The sequence below is a fragment of the Gymnoscopelus microlampas genome, assembly GCF_963454915.1.
Source record: "Gymnoscopelus microlampas genome assembly, chromosome: 8".
Lineage (NCBI taxonomy): Eukaryota > Metazoa > Chordata > Actinopteri > Myctophiformes > Myctophidae > Gymnoscopelus > Gymnoscopelus microlampas.
This window is the reverse complement of record NC_139945.1, coordinates 33,756,422-33,778,455: the sequence shown is the minus strand read 5'-3', so window position 1 is coordinate 33,778,455 and position 22,034 is coordinate 33,756,422. Positions and strand designations below refer to the sequence as shown.

Below are 22,034 nucleotides of genomic sequence, written 5' to 3'. Positions count from 1 at the left end.
AATTATTAATTCATTCGAATTTGTCAAGTCTTCCTCAAATGGCTGGGTACATAAAAATCACTGAAACGAAAAATGTTATTTTAATTGTTGCCTCTGTTCTGTTACACAGCCCCTGAAGCTGCATTGTGTGAGGTGTAGTTTGGTGTAGGTTAGCATACATATCGGTTACTCACCCAGTCCCAAGCAAGACACTCTAAGGCCAGACTTCCCAAGGTTCCTGTAAGAACACAGAGAATGAAGCAGATAAGTCATACAGTACATCACGTCTCTTACTCCATTAAGGCCTTAGGCCGTTTCTACAAATGCCTTCTAAACCAGTTGTTCTTTCAAGACTTGAAAAAAATGTTCAAAATAGCAGATGTACAAGCTCGCAGCGACACGCTGTGAGCTTGTATATCTGCTATTTTTTTAATAAGTAAGCCTTGCCCAGTAATGCGTCCAACCACTTTCCTCGCCACACATCAGCTGACCAGCACTCATACACAACACCAACGCACAGCAACCTTCCCCCACACCACCTGCTAATAACTACAGATCAGTGGTGTAAAGTAACTAAGTACATTTACTCAAGTACTGTACTTCAGTACAATCTTTAGGTATTTTTTTACTTTACTTGAGTATTTCCAATTTTTTTATACTTTTACTAAAAATGTACTTTCCCCCCACTACTACAGAGTGACATATCAAATAAACTTGACACCGACACTCCAAACTCAGTCACAACAGGGTATAAGACATGCTGACAGCTAGCTATGATGACAAAGGAATTGTTATTCAGCCGAATAACAAGCGGATCTTTTATTTCTATGAGGTTGTATCATGGCGGGGCATGATATGGATAGCCGTTTGACAGCTTGACAGCTCAGCGTTCCTGTCTCACTGATTTCTCTGCCTCTGAAAAGACAGATTCCATTTTCTCATCACTTGATGGGTAATGTGGCACTGATACCCTCAGAGCCAAGTAAGTGTGTGTGTGTGTGTGTGTGTGTGTGTGTGTGTGTGTGTGTGTGTGTGTGTGTGTGTGTGTGTGTGTGTGTGTGTGTGTGTGTGTGTGTGTGTGTGTGTGTGTGTGTGTGTGTGTGTGTGTGTGTGTGCGTGCGTGCGTGCGTGCGTGTTTGCTTAGCCAAATAATTAAGACAATAAGTGTGAATAAAATGGTCCACTGCACTTTTATGTTCCACTTTAAAGGGCAGGATAAAATAAATAACAATCTATCATTGACAGTAAGAGGGAGCCAGAGAGAGAGAGTGAGAGAGGTTTGAGATGGCAAGTAAAAAGGCCCACACAAGAGTGCAGTGCCAAAAGAAAGAAGAGAGAGAGAGAGAGAGAGAGAGAGAGAGAGAGAGAGAGAGATTGACTTGAGGTGATACTGCAAGTACTACAGTATGTGTGCTGGCACTAGTCCATTTGTGCAACATGATGCACCATGCAACATGATGTAACCATCACAATGGCACTGAAGAGTTGCAAGAACTTACAGCATGGTCCTCTGTCTGTAGCCAGGGGCACTTACACTGCCAAACCTGGATCAAATCATTGTGCTGATAATATAACACAGACAAAGATGCATACTGTACTTCACAAACACACGCACACGCGCAATGCTGCACACACACATTACTTTCAAGCACTTTTAACTAGATTTCAGAGTTTTGAACAGGTGCGAGGCTAAAAACCACCCCTCCAATTCATCAGCTTGTAGGGAGCTGAAAGTAGCACAGCCTTTTACAGCTTGTTACCCTGCTTGCACTGTTCTGCTCACAGTGGAACCTTTATTTATAACGTGTTCTTCAATTTCAATCCTGGAAATGTGCGTGGCAAAAAAAATAGTTTCCTGTTAGTTCAAGAAGCTTAACTCAGGGCAAAGAGATGTAATGCAAATGACTGTATTGTAGATACTGCAGGCCTGTAAGGGTGACTTGTGACAACATGCAACACCATTTAGAAAATAATAATAATATGTCAGATTTATAAAGTGATTTCCTAAGTACTCAAGTGGTGGTGGGGGAGGGGGGGTTAACTTTATTAGGTAAAAGAATAAAATAAATAATCTTTTTCAAGTAAAAGCTGTAAAGGCCTATTCATACTCGACGTAAGACCCTTAAAGGAACAGAGGGGGAGACCAAAAAGGGGAGGGGGGATGGGGGGTGAATAGCCTTTGGCCCTAATCACGCATAAGAAACGTGTCAAACTATGAATGCACTGAATGCACTGACGTAAAGAACGTACCAGTTCCTCACCCCCGACATACGTCAATCCCAAGGGGGGGTGGGGGTGGGGGGCTAGCTACGGAAAGCACGTCTGAAGAGGTGGGTGTTGATGGCAGTTTTGAAGGATGGGAGGCTGGGGGGCCTCTCAGTTACTGCCCCCTTCCACAGGGATGGGGGCAGAAACTCCTGGGGAAACTCCTAGGGGATTTCCAGGAGGTTGACATTATCGGACCTAAGGGATTGGGAGAGGACGTAAAGGGAAACCTTTGTTAATCCTGCTGTGGAAATGTAGTTTCATCTATACGGCTTCATGGCTGCTCATATATGCTTATGATGTGCGCTGGTGGGGGGGGGGGGTCTCTTTCCTAGATGGCCTCTCTACCCATTCAGCTATGGTCTCCCTGGCCACGATGGTGGAGGAGGTGTGGTGTAATGTGGTTTCTAGAGCAGGTACTGGTAAGCAAACGGGCAGCTGTGTTCTGAACATATTGGAGTTTATCGAGGACTTTAGTGGTGATGCCATGAAGGATGCTGTAGTAGTAGTCGAGCCAGGACATAATAATGTGTTAAGAAGTATATTTGTTCCTGTGTGAATAATAGGCTCACTAAATTGTCTGAGTAATAAAGTGCGTCAAAACAAGGAGCAATTTGCTCCCTGAACAACACACTGCAGAACAGGAAATGCCTTCGAGTATGAAAATTAATTCAGGGCACTTGAAGTGCAGCAAATCACTACTAATGTGTTTGTTCCAACACATTGTTATAATAGTTTGGGATTTTTCATTTTGGTTTAGCCTTATTTATTTCGTTATTTTTAGCTAACTACGATAACCTTGGTGTGTTCATATTCAGATGGTGGTCAGATCTTTATTCAGCTAGTCATTTCACTGAGCCAGGTAACATCTGAAGAATGACTTCACGAGCAGATTGAATCCAAACACGTTCATATAAATGAGATCCCTGGTTTCCATATGTCTCATCTGACTTGTTCATTAGTCTCCCTCTCTTGGCACAGACGCACATGCACACGCACACACATGCAAACGCACACAGACACGCACACACGCTCACAAATAAATAATTGAATAGGCTTTCAACTGTGGTTGCAACTGATAGGGTCAGCTCTCTATATTGATTTAACGGCATCTCACACAGGTGCCAGCAATAACTCAACCTTTAGCCCACTTGTCAAAAGCCCTTTACACATCCATTACTGATATGCACTGTAACTGCTCTATGCTTCAAGATTCCATCAAATAATTAGTGTTAAAAACCATACTTAACAGGGAAAATCTATTTATGGCATGTACTACACTCTGACCTTTAAAATATCATTCTCCACTAAAGGGCGTATGGCCACGCTTCCATGCAATTCAATGTACAAATCACTCCAGCCAAGAGCTTAAAATGAAACCAAATGGACCCTTACGGCATGATAGGGACATGCATGTGTCTTGGTCAAGGGCTTTTAGAGCTGGATCTGGTCTCCCTGGGGTGCTGATCCCCTAATAGTCAGGATACATTTATAATGTATAAATGTATAGGCCTAATACTGTAAACATGCAATACCACTTCAGCCCTATACATTTCGGTCATTTGAAAATAGCCAATCTACAAGCTCACAATGCGTCGAGATGCAACGCATTGTGAGCTTGTAGATCTGCTATTTAAAAAAGATATTTGTATATACAGTACACTTGAAAACTTCAAGGACAGTCTGCAAAATAACTACTACTTTTGTAGGCCTACTTGAAGTACATTTTGATACCAATACTTTTGTACTTTTACTCAAGTAAATTTTGAATTCCTTTCTTTTACTTGTACAGTAACAGAGTATTTCTACATTGCAGTATTGCTACTTTTTCTTGAGTAAAAAATGTGTGTCTTTTTTTCCCACCACTGCATGTCATTCACTCTATATACTGTTCCCTCGCGCATCAACAGGACCAAAAGGAACCTTAGCCTGCCTACTTGGTATGCAATGTTTAGGATTTAGCACACTCCGAAAGAGCTGAGTCAGATTAGACACCATGGCAATTAACCATGATGCTTTTGTTGTTGTTCCCCAGCCTCGGCCATGAATGATGATGACACAGGTGCGCTCTATTTCAAAGCTAAAATGGCTCGGACATGAGTTTGAGCAGAGCAGAGCAGAGCGCTCAAGTAGATCATCTGAACAAGCAAAAAAACAATGGTGGAAAAAGTACTCACATTTTTTACTAAAGTAAAAGTATCAATACTGCAATGTAGAAATACTCCGTTACACGTAAAAGTCCGGAATTCAAAATGTACTTGAGTAAAAGTACAAAAGAATTGGCATCAAAATGTACTTAAAGTACCAAAAGTAAAAGTACTCATTATGCAGAATGTCCCATTTCAAGTTTTCAAATGTAAACATCTTTCGAAAATAGCAGATTTACAAGCTCACAATGTCTCGCATGGCGACGCATTGTGAGCTTGTAGATCGGCTATTTTCAAATGCACGAAATGTACTGTTAATGAAGTGGAAACAAAAGTAACTAGTAACTAAATATTTAAAATAACTGTAGTGGAGTAAAAGTACAACATTTACCTATGAGATTTAGTGGAGTTGAAGTAAAAGTATTGGAAATTGGAAATACTCAAGTAAAGTACAAATACCTAAAAATGTTACTTAAGTACAGTACTTAATTAGTAAATGTACTTAGTTTCTTTCCAGCACTGCAAAAAACTGCTCATTGGTGATCCATAAATATCCCTTTTGTTAAATAGTTCATTTTAAGCTACCCCTTGAAGATGAATGGGGAACGTCTTGTTTTCCGTTGTGAGAGAGTCAATATTTTGCCGATGCTGTCACATACAGGGTAAGGCTGCAAACAAACTTTATATCGCAGTCGAATTGGATCTGAAGGAAGTTTTCCATTGTATAATAGCAACAACTACCACCTATACACAAGATTTGGGCTAGCAACATTTATGTTCATAATATTTGAGTTAAAATTGAGGGCACGCTACCTCTCTGCTTAACCCTCTGAAGTGTAGTGCTTTGCCCTTGGCATAATGTACGCTCGGCATATGATGAATGCACTGTTCCTTTCTTTTTCTGACTCACTCTCTAAAAGATGCACATTACAGTATGCACACACACACACACACACACGCACAGTCACAAAGAAGACATAATTCAGTTGGACAGAAAAATAGGATAAAATAAGATGGGCTTGGCTTGGATATTGCTAAGCCGATGCATCTCCTTCAGCTTTCAGATAGATGGATGGATGGATGGATGATCATCTTGCCAAGATGGAGTGAGAAATCAATGTGTGCATTTAGAGAACCATCCCCTCTTGCTTTGATCCTATTCACATACATAGGCACGCACGCACGCACGCACACGCACACGCACACACACACACACACACACACACACACACACACACACACACACATCCAATATTTATTGAAGTGTGAACGCCTTGCCCCCTTCCCATCTAACTGTACCACAGCAAGCCTCACCAGCAGTGAAGCTATTTACAGTAGATGTCTTCATTGGCCTGATGAAACACACACAGTATCACAAGAGTGTAACCATGGAACCAAGTGGACTAGTGCGACTCCTTTTGGGTCTATAATAGAGCTAAATTAACACAGAAGATTTTACTCTGTACCAGTGACACCCTCTAATACCACAGGCTCCCCTCTCCCCCCCCCCCCAGCTGTATGAGGTCTGCATTGAGCATTCCATTTTGCATTGCAGCCTACACAGCATAGTGCTTATTGCACGTATGGAGTTAACAGCCAACCGTAATGAGGCAGTAAGCAGTGGGTTGGTGCACTTAATGAGGCGATGGGCTGACCTGAGGCAGCAAATTGTCTTCTGGTTGTGTCTTCTGTAGATGTACAGTAAACTGCTAAATTTGCTGATGATCTTTAGAATGGCCGGTGGGAAGCCATGTGATTCTGTGTGTGCGTGCGTGTCACGTGTGTGTGTGTGTGTGTGTGTGTGTGTGTGTGTGTGTGTGTGTGTGTGTGTGTGTGTGTGTGTGTGTGTGTGTGTTGCGAGAGGGAACTGAGATAAAGACCACCAATAGTAGATAGAAGAAGGGAAAGGATGTGTGAGACAGAGAGAGAGAGAGAGAGAGAGAGAGAGAGACAGACAGACAGACAGACAGACAGACAGACAGACAGACAGACAGACAGACAGACAGACAGACAGACAGACAGACAGACAGACAGACAGCTGAACTCCAGATATCGTAGGTTAATCAGCTCATCTCTGACAGCACTATAACAATAACAATGTCACTTCTTGGAAACAGCAGCATCTCTTGTTTTCTCTTAGTCGGGCAATCCCTCCCTCTTCCTCATCCATCCCCCTATATATAGCTGAAGGGGCGCCTAGGGCGCCATACGAGCTACAACCGGCCCTGTGCAACTTAGTATAAATCAGATATTCCCATACATTCAGTCTCACATTTCACCCTGTGCCTGAGCAAATGACGTCAAGAGATCAATAGGGGTAATAATAATAATAATAATAATAATAATAATAATAATTGTAATAATACATGTAATAATAGTATTAATATGTATTATTATTATTATTATTTGGTCCGCACTCCTTTGTGGTACTTGTCACTGTACATTTGCATATACAGTGAAATGTGGTATCTGCATTTAACCCATCCTAAGTATGGAGAGCAGTGAGCGCTACAGGGGCAGAGTGCCTCGGGGAGCAGTTAGAGGGCAAGTGTCTGGTTCAGGGACACTTTGACACGTACAGTAGGCAGGATGCGAACCGGGGACTTTCTGTTTTCCCAGACGGCCCTCTCTCCCACACTCAGCTACGGCTCACGCCCCTACCTGCGCAGAACCTACGCTTGGAAAACACTTGATGATATTTTCAGAGTACAACACCCGAGCGCAACCAAACATAAAAACGTTTTCGTCAGTGAAAAAAGGTAGTTGACAAACATTTTTCATCATAGTTTTAGTCGACAAAATCGTACACTGAACGGAAGCCAAATCTTCCCTCTTCATGAAAAGATCCCTCTCTGTAACTCTTAGCGCTCCTCCCAAGTTGTCTGCTTTCCACTACAAAACTACCCTCATTGCAATCACCAAAACCCCAAACTCCTCTGTTCTGTTTTTTCTTTTTCCTGACTCAGTGGGGGGATACATGTGAGGAGCCATGCTCCAGTGCTGTACCTGTAACTGGAGTGTTCATTCAAGATTCAAGATGAATCACAATAAACAGGAAAATACATTCAAAATTCATTCAATACATCAATGTTGTAGCAACAATAACAATAGTCTTGGGGAAGTAGCAATTATGTAGCCTACTGCCAGTGGCCTTGATAAGAGCAGTGGTGTAAAGTAACTAAGTACATGTACTCAAGTACTGTACTTAAGTACAAATTTGAGATATTTTTGAATGGAGTATTTTTTTTCAGGCAAATATTGTACTTTTACTCCACCACAATTATTTGACTTTAGTTACTAGTTACTTTATAGATTTTGATTATTATTACAAAACATACATTAACCACTTCAGCTCTGTATACATCTACAAACTCACTACAAGCTCACAATGCGTCGCTACGCGATGCATTGTGAGCTTGTAGATCTGCTATTTTCAAATGATTATTATACATTTTATACATTTGAAAACGTGTGAAATGGGACCTTCTGCATTATTAGTCTTTCTACTTTTGGTACTTGAAGTACTTGATACCAATACTTTTTTACTTTTACTGAAGTAAATTTGTATTACCGGACTTTTACTTGTAACAGTGTATTTATATGTTGCAGTATTGATACTTTTACTTAAGTAAAACATTTGAGTGATAAGAGTGTACTGTAGATTTGAGCCAGAGACCCATATTAGCTGTAATCTGACAGACTGTGTGTGCGCCCTGACAATGAACTGCTATTGACAGGACTTGAGCGGACAGAGACATTTATTTTGCTTCTTAATTCAATGATGAAACGAGTTCAAGAGTGCAGAGATTACTGGTGTGATTCATGATCTTTACAAAGAGATGTCATTTCAGTGGCGTCTAATGACGCTAATGATTCCTCCCTGAGAAGGGAGTAATCACGGTCCATAATTGTCATTCTCTTCATTTCATGAACAGATAATGTAAAGGAGAAAGAGAGGAAATAAGAGAATAGAAGAGAGCAAGAGTGGTTCTGCTCATGAGAACCATCTTTGTTACGTGAGTAAAATTTGAATTAAATACTTTAATTAAAAGTTCAAAACACGTTTTGTACAGACTTTGGAGATTTGTGTGAGCAAATATGTTTCTAATGACTGATTAAGGACAAATTAGACTAATGATTTAATCAGCAGTGAAAAATATGGTTGGCCTGCTGAATCTGCAGTAGATCTGCCAAAAGAGACAGGGAGAAAGCAGCCATCTGTCAACATGATCATCACAGACTGACTGACAGATGGAAAGATTTTGAGACAGACAAAAAGCCAGGCAGACAGGCAAGCAAACGGAAATACAAACACGGACAGGCTGAGTGTGAAAGAAAGAAGATTATTTGAGTGTCAAGTACTGTCTGACAAAGAGAAAGTCTAAGAGTTTGTCAGGCAAAATATTCTTGAACAAAGGTGCTCTGGCATTGTTGGCCGTCCTCGTGTGAAATTTAATTTCAAATGAGAATGAGAGGGGGAGCAGAGACAGAGAGACAGAGAGACAGAGAGACAGAATAAATATATGGAAAAGAAAAGCACCCCTTCCTTTTAAACAAATTCATTGCCATGTAAGCTGATGCATTTTTAATGCAAATGCAAAATGGTGCTTGGATTGTGCATGTAATGAAATGCGTTGGCAATAACATGAAGCTTATTTGAGGCAGAGCACAGTAGGAGAGAGAGAGGGTGTGGGGGTGGGGGGGGGGGGGGGGGGGGGTACAAAAGGGTAATAATATTGAAATGAGCTCAGACCCCCCCTCACCTCCCTGTCTGTATTTCATGCGTTCCACTTCAATTACTGTCCTCCTGCTCTAAGCCCTTGACCCCCCTAGACGCACGAACGCACAGACGCACACATGCACGAACGCACACACAGAGTATATCTTTAATGTACTGTATCTCCTAGCAATCAATTCTCTAATCTATTCCTCTTTTCTCTTCATGTTCTCTTCATCAATGCTTGCTATCTTGCCCTTTCGATTAGGTCGTGTCGAATAGTCTATCATCAGACTGTCAGGCTGTCTATCATCAGACTCTTATCTATAGTCTATAGGTTCTATACTCTCTCCTTTTCTCATCTTCTGCTCTCCTTCCATTTTCTCTCTTTATCTCCTTCATCATACTTGACAGCAGAGCTGTACAGTATGATGGATAATGAAGGACTCATCAGGTATAGCAGATAAAAGGTATAATGGGCTGCCTTTCTATAGCGCCTTTATCCCAAGCACTTTACAATGTGCATTACATTCACCCGTTCACATGCACATTCAGATTCACACAATGATGGCGATGACACAGCCATGCAAGGCATCAATCAGCCTGCTCCTCAGGAGGAGCCGTTGGAAGTTCAGTTCCTTGCACAAGGACACACTTCGACACAAAGTGTGGATCAAACAGGGAATGGAACCGGGAACCCCTCCGGTTTCCAGAGGGTAACTAACTCTACCCCCTGAGCCACTGATGCGCCTACTTTAAATATGTACTTATATGATGCAGCAGCTGCATTACAGTAAATGGAAAAATGTCATTCTCTCTATAGGTGCGCGTGTGTGTGTGTGCGCGTGCGTGCCTTTGTGCATGCTGCTGGCAGTGATCGGATGGTATACGACCAAATTCCCAAATTTTCACTTTGGGAATTTCCCTTTCATATTTGTACCAGAGCCAAACAGGGACTCATGTTATAGTGTTTTTATTTCTAAATGTTTATCCCACGATTTAGTAACCCATTTTTTCACCCAGTGCCAATTGCCTAAGCATGTAATCCTGGGCGCTACTCTCCCTCTGCAAGCCTGGGGAGAGCCCCGAACTGAGCTCATGCTTCCTTCAATGCATGAGGAGTGAGCAGGCCGCTTCTTATCATCTGATAGGGGGGAGTTTCCCAGGTAGGACGTAGCGCGTGGAAGGAACACGTTATTCCAACCAGTTCCTTTCCCCTCCATCATGTTATAGTGTTTTATGAGGTAGAGCGCTCAACAACGGCCACTGCATGGTGTTGCCATGGTGGAAACCAAGACAACCTGATGGACAGAAATAGAACATGGATGTACACCTGGACTGACGTCTGCATAACCATCCTGCTGTGTAGCACGTGGAGCAGATCACTGCTGATGATCCTGTAGCTGTCCTTTACAGTTACAGACAGTTACTTACAGACAGATATGATCATGAAACTTGATTTCGTCGACTAAAACTATGAAGAAAAATGTTCGCCGACTACTTTTTTTCACTGACGAAAACTACAAAAAAAAAGAAATAAAAACTAAGCTTTGATGACTAAAACTAAATATATTGACAATTTCGGAGATCCAGTAGAACTAAAAGACAAGTCATTTTATGTTTGGTTGCGCTCTGAAAATAGCAGATCTACAAGCTCACAACGCGTCGCACTTCGACGCGTTGTGAGCTTGTAGATCTGTGACTAAAACTAAATCAAAATTTGACGTCAAAATCAACACTACACAAAAGCATAAAAAAAGTAGCAGATCCACAAGCTTTAAAAAAAGCTTGTACCCCCCCCCCCCCACACACACACACCATCTCTGTTCAAAACACACAGGTATAGAAATTTAACCCCTTAAGACCGGGAACGCATCTGTGTCATTTTAAGATTTCTTTGGCAATTCAAATAATCGTGAACATTTGTGCAAATCTTTGAATATGTGTTTTTTATGCATTTGTAAAATATTTTGTCTAACCCCCCCCCTCCCCCCCAGAAGCAAAGCTTTGAGTTACAAATGTTTGCTTTAAAAGGTATATATTGAAAGATTTGCACACATTTTCAAGATTTTTCCAAAAAAATCTACAAGCTTCTAAAAATCTAAAAATGACACAGATGTGTTCCTGGTCTTAATGGATTAAAGGAAATAAATCACACGTACGGCTCTACAGAGCACGGTTTGTTAAACCACAGCGAGACCCTTGAAGTGTCGGTGCTGAGCGCTTTCTGATCTCAGCCCTGGGGCTGCACGCATCTGCATTTCTAAAGACACTTCTAGGTGAGTGCGTTTGGGCGCATGCCTGCACTCACACTCTCACACACGCACACACGCACACACACGCACGCTCTTTCTCTCTATCTCCCTTGAGGGGGGAGGGGGTTAAGAGAACGGGTGGGCGTTTAAATGCACAAGGGCACTCAAGTACCACCAGTACTATGCACTCGTGCGGTGGTTTGAGTACAGTAGCCTACTCTACATAGAGGTTAGGCTAAAGTAACACATACTACACAGACAAAAGCAGGGGTGGATGTGCTTGTGGGCATACATGCTGCATACACTCATACGCAGGATGCACGAACACAAGAACTCTCCCTCTACATCCGAGTGACCCCTCCACAAGTCCCTCTAGGGGCCCGGAGCAAGTGTGTGGGTGAGATACTAATCTGACGTTTGGAGCCTCAGTCAATCTGCCAACATCACTGCACTGATCTTGGTTTTCTACACTGGGCTACCTTTCAACTACAGAGCTCCTGTTCTCAAGGCAGGTAAACCATGCATTCAGACATTTACCTATTAAGACCTGAAGCCGATTCTACAAATGTCTTCTAAATCCCAAAATGTTTCTGAAAAATGTATGTTTCTATATCAATGGTGCTCAAACCTTTTCATGTCAAGGACCCCCAAAATTATATGCATTTGGCCGCCGACCCCCCATCTCAAAATATTGTGTTCCAGGGACCCCCCAGAAGCAAAGATTTGAGTAAAAATTGTTCGCTTTAAAATAATATATATATTCAAAGATTTGCACATTTTCACGATTTTTCAAAAATAGCAGATCTACAACATGCAGAAAATAATGCTTTTTTTTAGCTCTAATCTAAAAATGACAAAGCTGCGTCCCAGGTCTTAATGGGTTAAGAACACCCCCCAGCACCCCCCGCCCATCTCTCTCTCTCTCTCTCTCTTCCAGGTAAACAAACCTGGCTGGTATCCGTCCTCCTTCAACAATATCACCCTATATCTGCGATAGCTTGCAGAAGAAAGAAATACATCTATTTCCCTGTCTACAGAGGTCTGTGGGGACTTTAAACAATGGCAAACACACTGGATTGAATCGTTAGGCTTTTGTTGGGTGAGGGATCAACCTGAAATCATCTGAGAGAAGTCGATTGTTTATTGTTTACGGATCCCCATTAGTCTGCTACACCGTAGTGGAGACTGTTCTCCCTGGGGTCCAGGCAATAAACATCTCAATACAAATCATATAAAATGCAATACAGCAAGTTCAATGCTAGTGAATAAAATAAAATGAAATAAAATACGCACTTAGTATGCGTATGTGAGGCTACAGTATGCCTTTGTGTGTGTGTGTGTGTGTGTGTGTGTGTGTGTGTGTGTGTGTGTGTGTGTGTGTGTGTGTGTGTGTGTGTGTGTGTGTGTGTGTGTGTGTGTGTGTGTGTGTGTGGGGCAATGGCTCTCAAATAGAAATGTTCCCTTTTTTATGTTCACATCTTAAACTAAACTGAGGAGAAAGGCGAAGGCACAGTGCTGACAGCTGATTTGCTTGGAAGTTCTTTTGGGGGGAGCAATGCCATTCAATCTCTGTCTGACTGCAAGCAAATAAGTTGAAATTGGAACTGATTGAACATGCTGAAACCGCAGATATGGAATTTGGGGCCATTACAGAAGTACTGGCACCTATACAAAGTGCATTCTGTAATGGAAAAAAAGAGGAAGAATAGAATTTCTCTGGTACGGCTCTGTAAAACAATTATGGCAACAATCTCAAGGATAGCAAGGTCATTCATTCCCCTCAACACAGCACAAGTTACTGTACCAGCTGGTTAATATTGCAGGATACTGCACCAAGTGTCCTTGATCAATTTATGTAACCCCTGTGTGCTCCGTAAAATGCTGCTTCGGCACATTTAAGCTCTGTTTGGTATTCTGCGGTTGATAAAAATCAATGAGTTTCTTCAGTGTGTGGGTGAAGACATAAAGCCTCTGTTTAATTTCCCAAACTGAAAATTGGAGCTCGGAGCCAAAGCACAACAAAGACAAAAACAAGTAGCTTAGACCTCTCTAGATCCTTTTAACACACACCCACGTTTGTACAATGATATATGACTGACACACACACACACACACACACACACACACACACACACACACACACACACACACACACACACACACACACACACACACACACACACACACACACACACACACACACACACACACACACACACACACACAAGTAGAAGTAGTACAGTACTACAAAGCGTCTGATGTCCTAAAGTGAACGGAGTCTTCTTCCCCAGAGGAGGAAGAATGCAATGGTTGATCATCTGTACGTCAAAGACCGTCACCCACACTGCTTCTCTCTGCTTCGCCTACCTCCCCGTCTCCCTTTTATTATCACTCATATTATTAGCGTCCACTATAGCTACAGTATTTACCACCCATGCTTTATTTTGTATGTTTTGAAAGATTCGGGCTTCAAAATACAAATGTTCCCAAGATTACAGGAATAACGTAGTGATTCTGCATCATACTGGATGTTGGTTCATGAAGAACCATGGTGCATGGTTCATTACCATTACCAAGCATAAAGTGTTAGCCTCGAAGCAAATGCACACATGCATTCAGACAAAGAACTGTAGTACCAATGGTAAAATAAATCCATCCTTTGGGAAGTTATATGCTGTATATCAACTGAATATAAGCAGCCTTATCTGACTTTTACTATAAACTTCAAAGGCTTTATATAACGAAAAAAGAAAGCATCACTAATATCTGAAACCTAACAAAGACACATGCTTGTTTGATGAGCACAAACAGCATTTGGATGCAAAACTCATTTGGATGCAAACTGCCACATAACAGTAAATAAATCCACATTTCAGATGTGTATCCTTCAAATTACCTCTGGCACAGCCCCGGTGAAGGCTACTGGAGTCGAATGGCAGCTGTGACTACAAAGGTAACATATCAAAACAACTTTCAAGTTTCATGATTCATGTTTTTACTGTGAAAACATGCAGAAAAAGTACCATCATTTGTAGATCTCTGTCAAAAGGATAAAAACACAAGAAAGCCCTCAAGCAAAATCCTGAGTGTTGATTAAACTTGGCTCACAAAAAGGTTGTGATATAAAAACGCTAGGGAGAATAAAAGTTTGCACTTCGCACACTGTAGTACTGTAGCTCGCTTTTGAAGACTTTATTTTAGTATCACCTGAGTGGGCTGAGCGACGTTTCGAGCACACGGCTCTTCTTCAGACTGATATAAAAACACTATAGAACAGACAGAGACAGAGTGCAAAACATTGGAGACTTGCAGGTTCAAAATGTTTTTGCCGACTAGTGCAGTGAGGCATAAACTCCTGGGTGCTCCCAGCCATGTTAGTGTTGTCTCCGCCAACACTCCAGATGCTGTTTCTGTTGACATCCATCAAAGAGAGGGTTTTATCCTTGAAGTCAGTTGTGTTTCTCAGTGGTGGAAAAAGTTTAAATGTTTTTTGTAAAAGTATCAACACTGCAATGTAGAAATACTCTGTTACAAGTAAAAGTCCGGAATAAAAAAATGACTTGAGTAAAAGTACAATAGTACTGGTTTCAAAATGTACTTAAAGTACCAAACGTATGCAGTACTCATTATGCAGAACGTCCCATTTCACAACATTTCAAATGTAGAAAAATCTTTTGAAAATAGCAGATCTGTAGGTCAGCTTTTTTCAAATAGAACAAAGTTTAAATAGGGCTGCAGTGGTTAATTAGTAGAAGTAGAAGTACAGAAATTTGGAAATACTCCAGTGAAGTAAAAGTACCTCAAAATTGTACTTAAGTACAGTACTTGAGTAAATGTTACACCACTTGTGCAGGCTTCATCCTGAGAAGTGTTCAGACACTACTTACTGTACAAACATCATCAACCCTGGGTGATGAAGTGTGGACTCTCTGTACTAATATTTGGAAGCCTTTGTGAGTGGTCTGAGTATTGCTGGCCGGCCAAGCTGCTGTAGCTGTGGTTCCCAACCTTTTCTGGATCACCAACTTCAAAAGCTTGAAAGCGTTCACCGCCCACCCATCTGACCAAACGGCAGCCAATCAGTGCGTTGGTTTGGCGTGAATCAACGGAACTCGATAATGTGCACTTCAGCCCATTAAGACCGGGAACGCGTCTGTGTCATTTTTTCATTTCTTTGGCTATTCAAATAGCAGAGATCTACAAGCTCGTAGCGTACGAGCTTGTAGATCTACTATTTTTTTTTATTATTATTTTTTAATCGTGAAAATGTGCGCAAATCTTTGAATATATATACACTTTTAAGTGGGGGGGGGGCCCTGGAACAAAATATGGGTTCATTTTTATTATTATTATTATTTTGTTTTAAGTTGTTTGTATCTTGTTTTTGTTGAAAAATGTATTCATATGAATATAATTGTATTGTCGATTTGATAATAAAAACAATTGATAACAAAAAAGTAATTTTTCAAGATAAAAGAAAAAGCCATGCATTTTTTAATATTACTTTTCAGTAATATTAAAATGTGTGTGTGTGTGTGTGTGTGTGTGTGTGTGTGTGTGTGTGTGTGTGTGTGTGTGTGTGTGTGTGTGTGTGTGTGCTTGCGTGTGCGGAATTGACGCTTTGTGAAGTTATTCACAAAGCAAACAGAGTTTAGGATGAAAACTCAAGAGAAAAAGACACATTGCAAATGTGCTAGCTTGGCGACATGAATTTATGGCTGACTCACAATATTTACTCATGCTAAAACTTTCACTCCCTGTCTTTCACGCACGCACGCACGCACGCACGCACGCACGCACGCACGCACGCACGCACGCACACACGCACGCACGCACGCACGCACGCACATCTCTAAGCTACCTACTGTGTGTACAAGATTTGCATACAGATGTTGATACACATGCATTCGTAAAGTACGTGCACACACCCAAACACCCAAACATGTCATAAGTTGCATAAGTTGTGAGAAGTGGCAGCAGGGACCAGAGGTGACAGATTGAGAGTGAACAGATCTGCTGACTTCTCTCTCTCTCACAGTAAGACAAGTAAAGCGCTGTCCATACCAAGCACTATAGCTACAGTATACCATTCACCACTGTCGTCATTGGTTGTGGTATGGACTCTGCCATCCACTAGAGTTAGAATGATATTTAAAACTAAATATTTATAGTACTGTATAGTGCTTGGAGTGGACTTCCCTTGACCACTTAATACTACCACACGTATATTTTGGCATACAAAAATAGTGAAAATAGCTAATCGACAAGCTCACAACGCGTTTTTCTTGTTGTTATATTGAAATGTTTTGGAAAATGTACAAGATTTTCTAAACGTTTTGCATATAATGTCCCAAACTAGGGACACCAGGTTAAGACATTTAGTTAGTAGATAAGAAATACAAAGAGTTGGAAGCAGTGGACATGAAAGCGAGATGAAGAGAGATGAAAAGAAAGATGAAGAGAGAGATGAAGAGAGATGAAAAGAGAGATGAAGAGAGAGATGAAGAGAGATGAGGAGAGATGAAAAGACAGATGAAAAGAGACATGAAAAGAGACATGAAGAGAGAGATGAAAAGAGAGATGCAGAAATAGATGAAGAAAGAGACGAAGAGAGATGGAGAGAGAGATGAAGAGAGAGATGAAAAGAGAGATGAAGAAAGAGATGAAGAGAGATGAAGAGAGAGATGAAGAAAGAGATGAAGAGAGATGGAGAGAGAGATGAAGAGAGAAAAGAGAGAGATGAAGAGAGAGATGAAGAGAGAGATGAAGAAAGAGATGAAGAGAGAGATGAAGAGAGAGATGAAGAGAGATGAAGAGAGAGATGAAAAGAGAGATGAAAAGAGAGATGAAGAAAGAGATGAAGAGAGATGAAGAGAGATGAAGAGAGAGGTGAAAAGAGAGATGAAGAAAGAGATGAAGAGAGATGAAAAGAGAGATGAAGAAAGAGATGAAGAGAGATGAAGAGAGAGATGAAGAGAGATGAAGAGAGATGAAGAGAGAGATGAAGAGAGGGTGGTTTAAGGCCAGCAGAATTGAAACAGAACTCAGCAGAATTTTCTGTCTGGACTCCAAAAACCTTTTCTAATCCTGCTGATGCCTCCAAATTGTTTGTGTGGCGATCTGTTCTTAATGTCCGGGCTGTGATGGGGAACACAAGCCTCATTTGGTACACTGTGTTCTGCGCCAAAGCACTGTGCCACCGCGCTGACGCTGCCCACAGATGACAGCCTAGAGCCCAACCAATGCCAGACTGTTGGGTCTGATGCCCAGCCGGGTTAACCCATTAGACTTCAACATGAAATGAACATTTAACTTTAATTAAACAATAAACAAGCCGAGTAAATATTGTATAAAATACACACATAAAACTGAACTTGAACTGAACCAATTCAGCCCTATTCAAACATAAAAACATTGCGACGATATAAGTACCTCTGTACAAAATTGTGTGTAAAAGCATTATTATTATTACTAGAGACAACTATCCTATTCCTTATGGCGAGAGCTCAACAGGGAGCAGGGCGTTTGAACAGCCTGTCCCGGCTAATCTGCATTAGTCAGTAATCTGCACATTACACCATAATTAATGTAAAATGCACGTGAGCACTGATGGAGTTATTTTGATTGATCATAATTTGTCTAGTGCCCTAAACCTGCTTTAAATGTCAAATTAATATAATGCTGTCATATTGGCCTAAACTCTGTCATGTACTATTCTGCTATTTCTCTGTCTATGCAAGGTCAAACTAGCTACAGGCGTTCTGTGGCTATCAGTTGTTTTAAGAACACTGTATCTCGATGTTCTTCTCTGCTAACAATTCCTTCAGCGCCACTGAAGTCATCACTGACCAGTGACAGGTCAGACCCGAGGTCAACGTGTTAGTCGAGACATGTGGACGCTGTTGTTCAAAGATAAACTGTCACACCATCTTCATCATCTTCATCATCTACCATCATCATCCTCATCTGACGACGACGTAATCATCACTATCCACCAATAGTAGGAGGACACCTCTAACGGCTGGACGCTTGATGTATCTTCAATGATGTCATATGTTTATGTTACTGGACGCTGTTAAAGTCCAGTGCTTTCTCTGTTTAACGGCAGAGAGAGGCGACGACCGATGATGCGTGAACCTGCTGATACTGTAACCTTCCATTACTCTCTCTCTCTGAATAATATACTTTCATTACATCCATGGCTGCCTGTGTCCTGAGTCTGGTTTTTCTTTGTCGCCTTTGAAAGTTACTGGTACTTTGTATACATACTGATGTGATGTTTCGCCCTGCATTGGTATCTATACATATGGGTGATAAGGAAAAAACCTACTTTATCAATTGGTCCGATCGAAGCCGGATATGTTTAAAACAGGGTGGACGGGGGGAACTGAGCTATTGACCGGAACTGTACGGTCAGACTCTCTTCCCCTGGCAGACCATGTTTTAATACGTATCAAACGAACCAGCCCTGGGTGTAACGATTTATCACTTCTATTCAGATGAAGGTTATCTTTGAACAGTATCACATTTTTATTTTATTTTATTTTGTTTTGGACCTGGACGCGATCGCTGGACCTTTGGACTTGCCCCTTGACTCTCGACATGTCTCAAATTCCACATGGTCCAGCCATCGGGGTCAGGATCCCTGAACCATTGATTTGGTATGTATATCTTTTTATTTTATTTTACCATGGTCCAGTGATTGGGATCTCCACGTAACTTCTCCCTGTGAACCTTGATCTGATGAGTATACATTTTTATTTATTTTATTTGAATGTCTTTACCGAACTATTTGTCTCATACATATGCCTGTTTTTAAATTCCTGTTTAACACAGCTCCGCCAGGGAGTCAGTCAAGTAAAACATTTTTATCACCTTATATTTCTGGGAGGACATTCCCTGAATGTCTCATAAATTATCCTCTTATTTAGAATACAGTGGTCTTTATTTAGGTCGTTTTATTTTCTGGCTTGTCCATTCTGTATATATATTGATCACACACCACCAGACATATCCTCAACGTTTTTGGGGAGGGTATGTCTGTGTGGTGCTGCATGAATATATTATTTCTCTGGTTTTTCAGTTCACAAGATAGATGCCAGGCTATCTTATTTATTACAGCCTAAGTTCACAAGTGGACACTCCCATATGGGGTCCTGCGTTCATTGTGAGCTTATGCTTTGATTAATTACTGTCTTTTACTCTATGAGTATTTATTTGTTTCAGCGATTTCTTACCTGCTCCTTATCTGTTTCGGTGGATTTCGTATTGATTACTATCTTATCTGTCTCTTTCTCTCACCACCTCCGGTTTAATTTTTTTTTGTTTTAACATTTTTTTGGTACCACAACTTATGACTCAGGCAGAACTCAGATTCTGTATTTTATGACTCAGGCAGAACCCAGATTCTGTATTTTATGACTCAGGCAGAACCCAGATTCTGTATTTTATGACTCAGGCAGAACCCAGATTCTGTATTTTATGACTCAGGCAGAACCCAGATTCTGTATTTTATGCCATGGTGGTGCAGGAGTGAGCGTATATAGATTTTTTTCCTTTGACCGGTTTTATTTTGACCACTGTAGATTAAACCATCCAATATATTGAGCTTTAAACAATAAGTTTTAAATGCTTTAATAATACATTTATATTCCTTTGCCATAATAATAAGTTTTGAATTCTAAGTTTTACATTCTAAGTTTTAGATTCTTTTAAATATTTTTAATATAATGAAAAATATTAAGTAATACTGAACCCAGTCAGGATAAAATATTTCTCATTCCAAAATTAGTTTGTCGCTGAAATATGTATGTTCGGTATGTCTGTGTGTATTAATGAACGATTGTTTTCTCTCTCTCTCTCTCTCTCTCTCTGTGTGGATCCGCCAGTGTGTGAGTGAGGGAGCGTAAGGTGAAAGTTCTCTGTTTATCTTTCTCTCTTTTCTATGTGTGTGAGCGATTCAGCTATGCAGGCATGCGTGAATGTTTGAATGCGCGTTTGTCTGTCTCGCTCGTTCTCTAACAATTTTAGTCCAAATTTCAGTCATTTTCCAGTCAGTTAAAATTAGTTTGCCACTCTGGTCTCTAAAACTTCATTTCCCATAATTCCTTACAGGAAGTGTTAGTTCTCGTAATCCTAACTGCCACGTTGCTTGGCAACGACCTAACCTCCATTGAATTCAATGTATAACCCATCTCAGTTAAATTAACCATAATAAGATTCAATATGTTCTAATATCAATATTGGGGAAAAAATAACTATAATATTAAGTTTATTATAAAGTCATTTTGAATTATTTTAAAAAGTTTTGAAAATATTTTATCATTTTAACTTAAGATTTTTTTTGAGCTGGTAGATCTGCTCTTTTTGGAAAAATTTTAATTTCGATTTATTTTGGTGTACTTTACCTAACTCTAATATACTCTTCAGAACAAAGATGTTTATTCCTTATTTTTCATTGTTATATTTTAATTTTAAATATTTTAATTATAACTTTAAAAAAAAAAATGATCTTTTTTTTTCTTCATTTTTTTCTCTTGATTTTCAGTTTGATTTCTTTTCTTTCTCATCAACAAATTCATCCTCTGACACACACTATATTACAGATATATGAGTGTCAAATAGAGGGGAGTTTGATGAATACTTGATTTAAATATGATTTGATTTAAATGTTTAATGTGCTTTGTGTTTGTTTCATTTTAGAACGAGAATGTAAGCCACTCCATTAATCCAATTCCTGGACAACAAGGTCACAATACCTGCTAATTGTGACATACAGGGCTAAAACTTTAATTTTATATTTTGTCAACTGTAGGTCTCATGCCAAACAGTAAATTTGATTTCCATCTATCTTACAGATTTCAACTAATGTCTTGGATAGATGTTTGATGCCCCCATGCCTACATGATGCAATCGAGGAAGTATTTCTTGAGTTTTAAGACCATTCCACGTGAGTTTTTCCCTAAATAAAGTGTAAAATGATGTAATAAATACAGGTATCAGGAGTGTACCGTTCCAGTCTCAAATACTTGGACCAACAGGTCAACTTGTTAAATAAAGCACATGACCACAGTTTCACACGAGGAGGATAACTTTTCTATTCCTGGACATGCACAGAATCGGATCGGACACGTAGGTGTCTTGTCAGATTTCAATTTGAAATTGTCAGACTGGTTAGTTTTCTCTCACTCTATCAACAGAAACGGGCTAAGGGTCATTAACGGTGCTAAAATTGATTAAATCTAAACATATTGTGAAAAGGTTTGTTTGGGACAGTACATTAGCTGAGATTTTTTTTGAATTATAATAAAGTTATTTGCAAATTGCAAGGGGAAAACTTTGTTGTGTGGTGTCTTAAAATGTCATGAAATATAACCATGTTTTGCTTTCTAATTGAATAAAATAACCATTATATACAGTCCTTTTGAAGTACAATTTTGAATTAATATCTGAATAAATTATACAGTCCTTTTGAAGAAGTAAAAATGTGTATGTTATCTGAATAACTAACCATTTATTTTTGCCCCTAAGTCATTTGAAATCTCTGTGTCCTTACCTAGTCACTGTAAGGTTTGTCTGTGTCTGATTTGGTTTGAATAATGTCACAAGGTACAAGACTTGATCAGCTTGCCCTTTGACCCTATCCAAATCATGATAAGATGTAGGCTTGAT

General features: G+C 40.2%; 1 protein-coding gene across 1 annotated transcript in view; it reads right to left on the bottom strand.

The window, feature by feature from the left end:
* LOC311050556 (voltage-gated potassium channel subunit beta-2-like) overlaps positions 1-22,034 on the bottom strand; it is a gene marked incomplete at both ends in the record, with an annotated part of 174,367 nt that overhangs the window by 70,153 nt on the left and 82,180 nt on the right. The window contains one exon of the mRNA XM_084064642.1: positions 174-217. Coding sequence (XP_083920768.1) covers positions 174-217 — 44 coding nt within the window. The remainder of the gene's footprint in view (positions 1-173; positions 218-22,034) is intronic.